General features: G+C 33.7%; 1 protein-coding gene across 1 annotated transcript in view; it reads left to right on the top strand.

Annotated features, from left to right (window-relative positions):
- Vps50 (vacuolar protein sorting 50) overlaps window positions 1-10,900 on the top strand; it is a 664,618-nt gene extending 653,718 nt beyond the window's left edge. Inside the window, exon 26 of the mRNA XM_090411754.1 lies at window positions 10,616-10,900. Coding sequence (XP_090267880.1) covers window positions 10,616-10,729 — 114 coding nt within the window. The 3' untranslated portion in view covers window positions 10,730-10,900. The remainder of the gene's footprint in view (window positions 1-10,615) is intronic.
- Window positions 10,901-12,137: the final 1,237 nt, after the last annotated feature.

Raw genomic sequence — 12,137 nt, 5'->3', positions numbered from 1 at the left:
AAAACAGTCTACCCACTCCCTTGCTCACACCCACCTTATGCACCTTCCAGAGATGGCCTCTCATTCTCCTGCTGTCTCCAGATATTTTATGAAAAATCTCATCCACTCTAATCTGGTAATTAACTCTTACCAACTGATATGTATCGATCATGTCTACCCCCTCTTCCTTTTATCCACTAGGTTCTGTAATTTGCATTCTCTCAATCTGTCCTCATATTCCAGAGACCAGAAACCAACTTAATCATCTCTGGACCTTCTCCAACATCTCATCATCCTTTTGAAAACCTGGCGACCAAATTTGTGCACAGTAATCTGTAATTTGAGAATGTGTGGTGTGAGATGGAAGCCAATAAGACAAAAATATACTGTTTGTTGCAGCTATAGACCTGGAGGTCTAGAAGAAGATGTGGACAATATGCATTGGCACATTAGCACAATGAGTACAGGCTGAGCAATTATCATGGGCGACTTCAACTATAGGGATATAGATTGGAAGGAGGAAAGCACACTTGGCAAAATGGAAATGGAATTTATAAGATAATTATCTGAAACAGCACATGATGGAAGCGACCAGGGATTTGAGAGTGTTGGATCTGGTAATAGCATTAGTAGATCTACCTATAACTGCAGTAGCAACTCTACCTCAATTAGGGAAAGGGACCATGCAATCTTGTCCTGGGAGGTTGCTCAACGTGGAAATTTCAGTTAAGAAAGGGTTTAATCAGAACCACAAGGATTGTCTTTGTCAAATATGTCTTTGACATATTTAACAAAGTAAAGTCATGTCTAGAAAATCAACAACTAGATTCTAGTAAGCTCATCAGTGTTTGCACTGATGGAGCACCGTCAATGGTAGGTAGAGTTTCTGGGAGTGTAACTTTACTTGAAAGATTTTTAGGTCGTTCTCTACTAAAGTATCACTGTATTATACATGAAGAATCTCTGTGTGGGGAAACTCTAAATTTGAAGCATGTTATGATACCAGTTGTAAAGTGTGTGAATAAAATTAGAGCAAGAGGGTTAAACAGAAGAGAATTCAGAGAATATTGTGAACTGCTAGATATGAAATATGGCTCTCATCCTTCATTGTAAGGTGCGCTGGCTTTCTAAAGGACAAGTTCTCAGTAGATTTTGGAAGCTGAAAGAAAGTGTTCGTAATTTTCTGGAAGAGAAGGATGAGCTGCATGAGGAAAAAGCCCTGTTGTGTGATGAGAAATGGCTATTTGATTTAGCATTTTTAGTTGATGTTACCAGCCACCTCAATGATCTAAATTTGAAACTGCAGGGCAAGAACAAATTGTTTCCTAGCTTAGTAAATGACATCAGTGCATTCAAAATGAAATTAAAATATTCATCTCCCAGTTAGAAAATGGGGATTTAAGTCAATTTCCACATTTAAAAGAACATAGTGAATCTGGTGAAGATAATGGCAACTTGACAGAATATACTGAGAAACTCAGATTATTGCAAGAGTCCTTTAACAGTCGTTTTAGCGATTTTGCCAAGGAAGAAGACTGCATACTTGCATTTATAAATCCCTTTTCACTTACTGAACAAAAAATCTTGACGATGCCTAGTAACATACAAATGGAACTTATTGATTTCAAAACCAATTCTTTATTGAAAATGAAATTTAATGAACTTCCGTCACTCCCAGATGCTACTGATATAATTAATTCCTGGCGATCGTTGCCCTGTGAACATTTTCCAGAACTGAGAAAATTTGCTCAGAGTTATATCTGTCGTTTTGGAACTACATACAGATGCGAACAAACATTTTCATCAATGAAAATGATTAAGAACAAACTACGTTTGCAACTGACTGATTCAAATTTGAAAAACTGTTTGATTCTTTCTGTAACTGATTTAACTCCAAACATTACAAGCTTAGCAAAAGCAAAACAATTTCAAAAGTCTGAATAAAATAATTAATGTTTATCTTGTCTTTATATGAAATCCTTTTATTTAAAACTGCCAAAAGTGTCTATATTATCATATATATAATAAATCATTTTATGCATAACTGTTAAATATATCCATATTACCATATTTTAAAAGGGCTGAAAAGTGGTATAATTTTATATGGCACATCTTAACTAAAAAATGAAAAAATAGATGCATGAACTATAAAAGGTTGGCCATCCCTGTTCTAGACTGATTCAGTGCAGACCTTAAAGTAGACAGTGGATAGGGTGTTAAAAGTTCATTTCTAAAACTAGGCTCTGAAAACCATAGCAGTTTGCTACAGGTATCAGAAATACATTTGTGAAAAGAAAATTATTGTGTTACTGTATGAAATGTTTAACAGACTGCAACTGGATCACTATAAAAAGGTTTGGCCTCTTAGATTTCTGGATAATAAAGAAACATTTGAAAGTGTCTAGCCTCCCAACCAGCCAGGAGTCCAGAAAAACCTGGATTAGTTATTAGAAGGTGACAGCATTAATATAGAAGTAAAGCTATTTAATAAAATCTACGATACAGGCATAATCCCTCAAGACTAGTTGCAGTCGACCTTCATCATGCTACCTAAAAAAGAGCGAATGCAAAAACTTGTAATCACTATAAAATGATCAGCCTAATGAGTCATGTTCTCAGAATGCTTCTGAAAATAATTCAAAAAAGAATATACAGAAAATGTGAAGACACCATCAGTGATACCCAATTCGGCTTTAGAAATAGTTTGGGAACAAAAGAGGCTCTTTTCTGTTCTCAAATCTTATTCCAAAAATGTATTGACCAAAACAAGGAAGTATTCATTTGCTTCATCGACTTCGAGAAAGTGTTTAACAAAGAATTGGATTAGATGGTAAAGACATCAGGATCATTGAAAACTTATACTGGAACCAAAAGGCATCTGTTCAAGTTGATGACATTATTACAGTCTCCATTAACATCAAACGAGAAGTAAGGCAAGGATGTATGCTGTCACCTATTCTTTTTCACATATACTCAGAAGCCATATTTCAGAAAATCTTAAAAGGAAGAAATAAAGGGATTAATGTAAATGATGAAATCATCAGTAACATCCGATATGCTGATGACACAGCTCTCCTGGCTGACAATATTCAGGATCTTCAAAATCTTCTGGAACTAGTGAATGAAGAGAGTGAAAAAATGAAATTAAAAATTAATATCACCAAAACTAAATTCATAGTCATAAGTAAGAAACTAATTCTTAATTCAGCACTTTCTTTAAATTGGAAACAAATAGAAAGAGTGGCAAAGTTTAAATATCTCTGATGCTGGTTAAATGAAGATTGCAATCCAGAAATGGAAATAAAAGTTAGAATTGAAATCGCAAGAAAAAATTTTCTCTTGATGAAATCAACACTGTGTAACCGCAGTTTAAATTTATAGCTTAGAGTTCGCATGGTTAAATGCTATGTATGGTCTGTACTGCTGTATTGTGCAGAAACTTGGACCTTTAAGACAACGTCAATAAAAAGACTTGAAGCCTGTGAGATTTGGTTATACAGACAAATGTTAAAAATCCCATGGACAGCAAAAACTTCCAATCAGGAAGTACTAGAACAAATGGGGAAATCGCGTGAACTTTTAGATACCATAAAAAGAAGGAAAACTGCATATCTTGGTCATCTACTTCGCAATGTAAAATATAAGATACTTCAATTGATTATAAAAGGGAAGATAAATGGAAGAAGAGGACAAGGAAGATGAAGAAAATCTTGGCTGGCAGACATCAGACAGTGGACTTCCGTGTGCTCTGAGAGACTGCTCAGAGTAGCTGATGATCGCTCAAAATTTGCCAAGGTGGTCGCCGACCTCTTATAGGAGATGACACTCAAAGAAGAAGAAAACCTGGATACATTGCATACTACTGTTGAAAGGGACATGAATTGCAAGTCAGATGTCATATTCATTACAAAGTGTAATAATCCTTCACACTGAGGTTAACACTTAACCAGATTATCTCATATTCATTCCAGTGTTTCAGTTACCTATAGCAAGAAGAACAGTTCCTTGCCGTATGCTCGGTAACTGGAATCTTAGTTATATTAGATAGACTAAATATCTACATATTTTTATTTTTTTCTACTTCTTTTATTGTATAATTATAGTTTTTAAAATATGAGATCCTTTCATACTTTCGTCACTTAAATAACACCTTGGAAAATCAATGTCATTATCAATTTTTGTGCTAATTGTGTTTAATATTTTAGTCGACAATACAGTTTATTCTCTAAGAACTTGATTCAAGATAATTATTTTTGTCAAACAATTACATTTATAAATTAATGTAAATCTGAATCTCAAAAAAAAAAAATATATATATATATATATGCTTCCCATATTTTCCAAATTAAGTTTTTTTTTTTATTTTTTATTCATAATCATGCAGTTCGAGAAATACTTCACATATTGCATGAAGGTTCACACTTTTATGATTTGGCTTTATAGAGAAGTATACATAAATCTTGAATCATATCACATAACTATAATCTTTATAATGTAATCTGCAGTTTTTTGTGCTTCAACTTTCTTGGTTTCCCAGAATCCCTCATTACAAATTGGTGTAAATGGTTATGATGTAAATTTTTCTGCTAGTCTAGATATTATGTGGAAATTTTGAAGAAGTGATAATTTCACTATAGTTTATCATTCGAAGTATATATAGATTCACGCTTCAAAAGTGAAATTTCATTTCCAAATTTTTTGTAATAGAATTAAAATTGTATTTACCCTATGATGGCTAATTCCCCCCCCCCCCCCACACACACACACACCACCACCACCACCACCACAACATTATCACAAACATTTTTTTGAAATTTGCCTATTATAAGAATTTTTAGTAAATATTATTATTATTATTACCCAAGACCTCGTGGAGTCAAAGACTCATCTGGGAGATGAGTCTTTGAAAATAAGAATGTAGTCTGCCAGTAGTGAAACTTTGTGTTTTAAATTTTTATAGCAGTGCATGCCACTGATGAGAAATTTTCAGAGTAGCAATAATACAGCTAAGTAAAAATGTCGCTATGGCATATTCAAAGAAAAAAAATAAGATTATGCATAAAGAGAAGCACAGAAAAATTATTTCTAGCCATTCAGCTTCCTTCCTTCCTTTTTTATATTCTGCCCTTGAATATAATGTTATATTCAAGGGCAGAATATAACATTAACTTTCATGATATAAAGATGACTTTTTAAGTACAGACAATAATAGGTAATCTATTTGAAAAATTTAGCTGATTGCCATTCTCTAAAGAACAAAATACTGTGACCCAGAAAGAAAACAAGGTAGTTGGTTGAAATAATCAAATTGCAAAGAAGTAGTATCATACAGTTATCATACATATAGTATCATATCATTGATAAGAGAATAATTATTTTATTTCATTTCTCAACAGTTAAAATGAATTTTATAGATTTCAGATACTCAAATGTGAAATGCACACTCCTAAAAGTATGAAATTAGAAGAAAGACGATATTTATAATTCAGTTATTGTGAGCATTTGTGGAAATTGGGGATGGAGAGAGTTGTGATCGGAATACTTCAAAACAAGCATAAAATTTAAATCAATGTCTCAGATAACATCACTGTATATTTTACAACAGTTAAAAAACAGAAAAGCCTGTGTAGCTCAGTGGAACTAGTGCTTGCATTCTCTACACTAGGCCACCCTAAGATAGAAAGTTCAAGTCTAGTCTAGTCTAGTCACCTACTGGAGGAACTTTCACTAAGCCTTTCTTCAACCAATTCCTGAGTTAGTCTATCTCTGGCATGCGCAACTGGGTTTTTTTCTCCCGGAAACTCAGGTTTTTCATTCCATAAACTCAAGAAAATCGACCATACAACCCACATTATTTCAGAGAGTAACATATCTTGTTAGGATTAGGTACCAGGAGATGATAGCACTTGTTGGCCCATCTCTTCATTGGTTGCTGCTTATAATTAGTGATAGTCATGGGCCACCTATGTCTGATTGGCTACCAGTAGAGATTGAACTACCCACTCAGTCTCCAAAAGCTTGATAGGGTTAAAAGGCCTCGCCTGCTCCCTTATACAAACGTGGTCTGAAAAGTTCTCTACCTCGACCATAGATGCAACACTATCTGCAAGTTTTTTTTTCTCACTTGATACATCTTTCATAAGCATCCATGTGAAATTGAAAGTAGTTTATTTTATACAGCTGTCTGAAGCAAAAGTGTTGTCTATATCCCTTGAAATGGATAAAATTGAGTATCGTACGGTTATAAAATTCTTTGTAAAAGAAGGTTTAACACCAAAAAAATTCATTCAAAGTTCATAAAAATGTATGGGCACTCTTCTCCTTCATTTTCGACATTTAAGAAATGTGTTGCTGAGTTTAAACGTGGCCATACCAGCCTTAAAGATGATCCACATGAAAGACGTCCAAAAAGTGTAACGACACCAGAAATCATTGATCAAGTGCACGATATGATATTGGATGACCGGCGAGTCAAAGTGAATGAAATTGCTGAGATTATAGGCATTTCAAAAGAACGTGTAGGATATATTTTGCATGAAGAATTGCAATTGAAAAAGCTTTGTGCAAGATGGGTGCAGATCAAAAATGTACTCGCATGAAAATCTTTGAACAGTGCTTGGAGCATTTTAACAAGAATAAAACTGATTATGTGCATCGATTTATTACTATGCATGTGTATTCACCATTACACACCAGAATCCAAACAGCAGTCGAAACAGTGGACAGAAGCCGGTTGTTCAGCACCAAAGAAGACAAAGTCGGTTCCATCAGCAGGAAAGGTCATGGCATCGGTGTTTTGGGATGATAAAGGCATTTTGTTTATTAATTATCTTGAAAAGGGTAAAACAATAACCGGGGAATATTATTCCAATCTTTTAACCAGACTAGATGAAAAAATTCGTTGAAAAGACCTGGTTTGCAGAAGAAAAAAATCATCGAGAACTTATCAGACCACCCTCGTAAGGGAATAAAAGGCATTAGCTGATTATTAAGAAACAGAATTATTATTAGTGAAATGAGCACTCTACAAATAAGAGGAACAATGTAACAATTGCCTAGTGAATGGTTTTCAAAATAAATTATCTGAAATATATGCAGGTTGAATAGGTGGGTAACTCCTCCCGCCACCAAAAAAAATTTAATAATTACACGGCAGGGGAGGGGACTGGAAAGTTCTGATAAACTCCTAGAACAAATAGGATATTAAATCAACTACTATCAGATAAAACATAGGAATTAAAGAGTTTAAAGATATGTTCTTTCTTGTGGTTATATCAGTTGTTGCTTTCGTATCATTTTTGTTGTAGGTGTTTATCAGAACTTCACAGTTCCCCTCCCCCCTTCCTCACATGTTACACATAGCACCTTTATTTAAAAAATTAAAATCCTTCCATTTGTTTTCAAAAATAATTGTATCAAATAAGTTTTAATTTTTCAGTAAAGAGCTGAGCAGAAGAGCACTAATATTGAATAACATAATAGCTAGAATTTGTCAGAAGAGAGAATTGGCATATGTGGATGCCTGGAGGGCATTTGAGGACAGAGAGGAATTGTATGCGAGAGACCGTTTGCATTTGAATGAGGAAGAACATAAGCATCTGGAGAGATTGCTGTTCTGAACGAGTCGGTGTGTCCCAGGGTGGATGGTAGCAGGGGTGGCCTCTTGTGGGAATGGGTACTTGGGAGAAGGAGGATGACATCAGATAATGCTGAGCCCAGTGGAGCCTAGAGGGGATAATGCTGTGTGTAGAAACAATGGCATTTTTATGCTTTATACTAATGCCAGGAGTAGAGGTAGTAATAAGATTATATGAGGACTGTAAAATATTGATAAGGAAAGGGGGAGGAGAGTTACAAATTATGGAGCTGGACTAATAAGAGAAAGGATTAAGATGTATGCTAGTGAGAGGAGCTCACTACTTGCACATAGAAGATATTGCACAGGATGGTGGAAAAAATAAAAAAAGTAGAATTTTCATTGAGGAAGGGAAATGCATTGCCAGTATATACCAATGTTCAATTAGTTCAAAGCACAGTATGACAGGAAGTTCTATCCCTAGGATAATGTGGTGATTTCACGAAGACGCAGTATAATATAATACGAATAATCAATTAAGAGGTTGTTCAAATATCAGATAAAGATAAGCTTCGCAAAAATTTTTGAAATCTTTATTTTAAAGTCTAAAAACATTATACACACTAGAAAAGAAACAGAAGGAATGAGAAAATATTGTTTTTTTTAATTAATTTTAGATAACATTCATTAATAGATATATTTTTAAAAAAAAATCAGCTAAAGCCTTTTTATTTCTGTATAGTGAGAAGGCGAGACCATTTTAGCCCTATCTAATTTTTGGAGATTGAGTGGGCAGTTCAATCTTCACTAGTATCCAATCAAACATAGCTGGCCCAAGGCTATCACTAATTAAGCAGCATGCAGTGAAGAGATGGCTCAACAAGTGCCGCCATCTCGTGGTCCCTAACCTTAACACAATATATTTAATGTCTGAAAATAGTCTGTGTTCAATGGTCGATTTTCTTGAGTTTATGGGACGAAAAACACGAGTTTCAAGGGGGGGGGGGAACTGCTTGCCAGTGCCAGAGATCGATTAACTCGGGAACTGGCCAAAAAAAGACTCAGAAAAATTTCCTCTAGTTGCCCACTAGATTTGATTTGAAACCAAGTCTCCCTTCGTGTGACCAACGCTGTGGTGTGCAAACGCCACATCCACTTAGCTACACAGGCTTTTGAATATATTTATTGATTAAAAAAAAATAAAAATATTACTCACATAATAATCACGTTATTAAACCAAAAAAAAGAACAATGATATTTTAAAAGAACTATAAATAAAATCAATAGAAGAAAAACTAAACAGAAAACAAAATTGGATAGAACATGTAAACAGAATGACCAACACCTGTTAGATTGAAAACAAGACCAGAACAGACCAATGATCGCCTTTCTCCTTGTAAATTCTCCATAACATCTTTTTTTTCTGCAGATCAAGCTTGATACTACTACTACTCATCCATTTAACACCTACCTTGTTTGTCTTCCTGACCATGGGGACACAATCTGATATTGCCTTCCTCAGAAGGCAATATTATATATATATAATTAAAAGTTAGTACTTTTTAAATCAACTGATCCTTCCTATCTTCGATAAAGGAGATAAACATAGACCATTAGATCTATTTAGGTTACGACAATTGAGTAATGTTTCACAAGTTTCTTTATAAAGATATTCCGTAAGAAATTGACTTTTATGAAGAATTCTTGTCTTATCCCAGTGAACCTATGATTGGTGGAGATAACTAACTTTCTTATCAAACAGTTTTAGTGTCTTCATCGAAAAAGCGTTTAGCAGTTTTAGGATCCCCATCTCTTATGCTCAAGATAAAATAATTCATATTCATCTGCAAGGAATTTACAAATGCATAGCAAAAATTTAAAACCACTGAACATTTTTATTGCTTTTTTGTCCTGTCAGAAAAACCATCGCTTTCCTCATATTACTTGAATGTTAAGATAAGCTTCCTCCTCTTGACTTTCTGGGTGTTTACCAGATTCTTTGTTCTTGTATTTTATCATGTTATGGATAGCCGTAAGATCTTATCTTATTCATTGCAAAAAACATAAATCATATATCAAATATCATAAGTCTGAACAGTCTTTACTTACTGAAAATGCTCTCCACTAAGTATAAAATTCATTGGAATAAGACGAGAATCCTTCATATAAGTTGATTTCTCAAGTAGGCCTACATTTTTCTCCTTTATGGGAGATAGTCCTTTTTAAATCAGCTGATCTTTCCTAACTTTTAACATATATTACTTTTTTTTTTAATAAGTTAGTAAAATATTGTCTTTTTTTTTTATTTTTGTATGGTGACACTTTTCTGATAGTGTTTAATTGCTGTTCCATTTTTGTACTGAAGATGCCTGTGAAACGTTGATGAAAATTTTACAAATGATACCATTACCATTACAAGGAGTTTGCTGCATTTGGCTGAACTGGGCTTTACTAGAGGGCATAATAAAAATTGGTAAAAGGAGAATTAGAACAAATATATGAAGGGAGAAAATATGGTATCAAATGCCTGAGGATCTGCATCAACAGGTTATAGAATTAGTGAATTTATGTAACTTTAAGATAGAATTAAAGAGTATAGGTTAATTAAAATTTAGGTAGTTACATCTGTGTGTAAATACATATGGAAAAAAAATAATGAAAAAGGTGAGAGAATCAATCAGTAGGGGAAGATAGCTGAGAGAATTTACATAAGCCAGCCTATACCCCTGTGGCAAAATTCATGATACATGTATTGGTTTAGCCATAAGGTGATCAGTATAGTTCACATCCCGTTTCTCTTTTTTTTCAGCACTGAGTTAGTTGGTCTCAGACTGTGACCTTGGAGTTAACCCCCTCCATTTTGCATTTATTTACATGTATATCCTGGTATAAATATGAATTTGGGTATTCCATGGAGTTCATGCAGTTGCCAGTAATTATAATAATGACTTGTTTTAGCAAAAAAATTTGCATTCCATCCAAATTTTATATGTATAACTTCTTTTTACTTTATATTCTAGTTAAAAAATTTCGTCATGTCCTTATTCTTTCTTTTAACAGGACTATTCTTCTAAGCAACTCATTGGGCTTGTCAACTGTGTAACACAATTGAACAAAAAAGCCAGACAGAAACTGGTAAACTTAATTGAAGAAGGAGATAGACTGAAAAGGTGACCTCAATGCCATTTTTATCTCATATCAGAAAGTATCTTGATTACCGTAAGCTTATTTTCCCAACTCGCACATCATTACTTTTTTTTTTTAATTCAATTGATGTTCTTAAAATTAAAACATAAAGCCATAGTTTTGTTCAAATAAAAATTTAAAAGGACACAATGTATAATATTGCAGTTCAAAAAATAAATGAAGTGTATTTTAATAATTTAATTTGTATATTTATGGCATCAGATCTGCATAAGATAATGTTTGTTAAAAATAAATAAATATATGATAAAAATAATGTAAAATCATTACTTTCATGTATTTAATCACTGTTCATTTTGGACATAATGGAATGTGATAAACATAGTTTTGTAAATAAGAAGTTCTACTTACTTTCACTTTATTCATGTTAACAATGTATAGTACATAGACATGCATGGCTGCAGCTGAGCTCCGACCTTTGGGTACGAGCACTTTCATAGACCAAAACCAATTGGGCTTTGATCTGAACCTCCTGGTGACTCTAGATAACTTTATATGCTTGGTTCAAAGATTAAGTCATGCATGTCTAAGTACATGGCTTAACAAGGTGAAACCACAAATGTATAATGTAATGCATCTGCCCATGAGATATCATTCTGCATGAATAAGGAAGTTGCTATTTCATGACTAATTCTCATGAAAAAAAAAAAAAACTGACTCCATGCTAAAAATGGATTTAGTATGCTTAAAAGTCAAATTGAATTAGTTTGACCACCAGGTTGTTTTCATTATTTGTGACACTCATTTAAGGAATAACAAATAAGATTTAAATTTCTATATTATAACAAGTTTTATATAAACGACAGAGCATTTATGCAAAGCTGGCCATATGCTTTTGTATTATTACCTGGATGTATCATATAGTATGATTCTTATTCTAATCATCTCATGTTTTGCTTAGTATGTATTTCATATTTAAGTTCTTTACTAGGAAACAAGTCAGCGTATTCACTTCAGGATATACTCATGATTTTTTTGAAAAGTGGAAAGGCAGTTGCATATTTGCATATACATAGATATTGACTAGTTTTCACAATATCTGGTCAGTATCTCCAGTCACACTACCTACTGTTGAGTCCATTATCACCTCATGCAAACCTTCCTACCCCTTGATCACACTACTCATAACTCTCTGCTGGCAAACACTCATTTCCATTGCAACACTATTACCACCACCGAAACCAGAGATTGAATTTACCCAGTTCTTCACCATTGTCTACTTCACCACTTCCCATCTCTTACCAGCTACAGTTTTAAATGACAGGAAGCATACATGCTGCAGGCATAGCACACCATAAAATTTTTTGTAATGTTGCACAAAATGTAATCTTTCAATGGTATGACAGCCATCATAATCAGTAGAAAGATATGGTATAAA

The sequence above is a fragment of the Typopeltis vanoorti genome, chromosome 22, assembly GCF_054136105.1.
Source record: "Typopeltis vanoorti isolate ZY-2024b chromosome 22, IOZ_Tvanoo_1.0, whole genome shotgun sequence".
NCBI lineage: Eukaryota > Metazoa > Arthropoda > Arachnida > Uropygi > Thelyphonidae > Typopeltis > Typopeltis vanoorti.
Note: the sequence above shows the minus strand (reverse complement) of the source record. Positions and strands in the feature narration are given on the sequence as shown.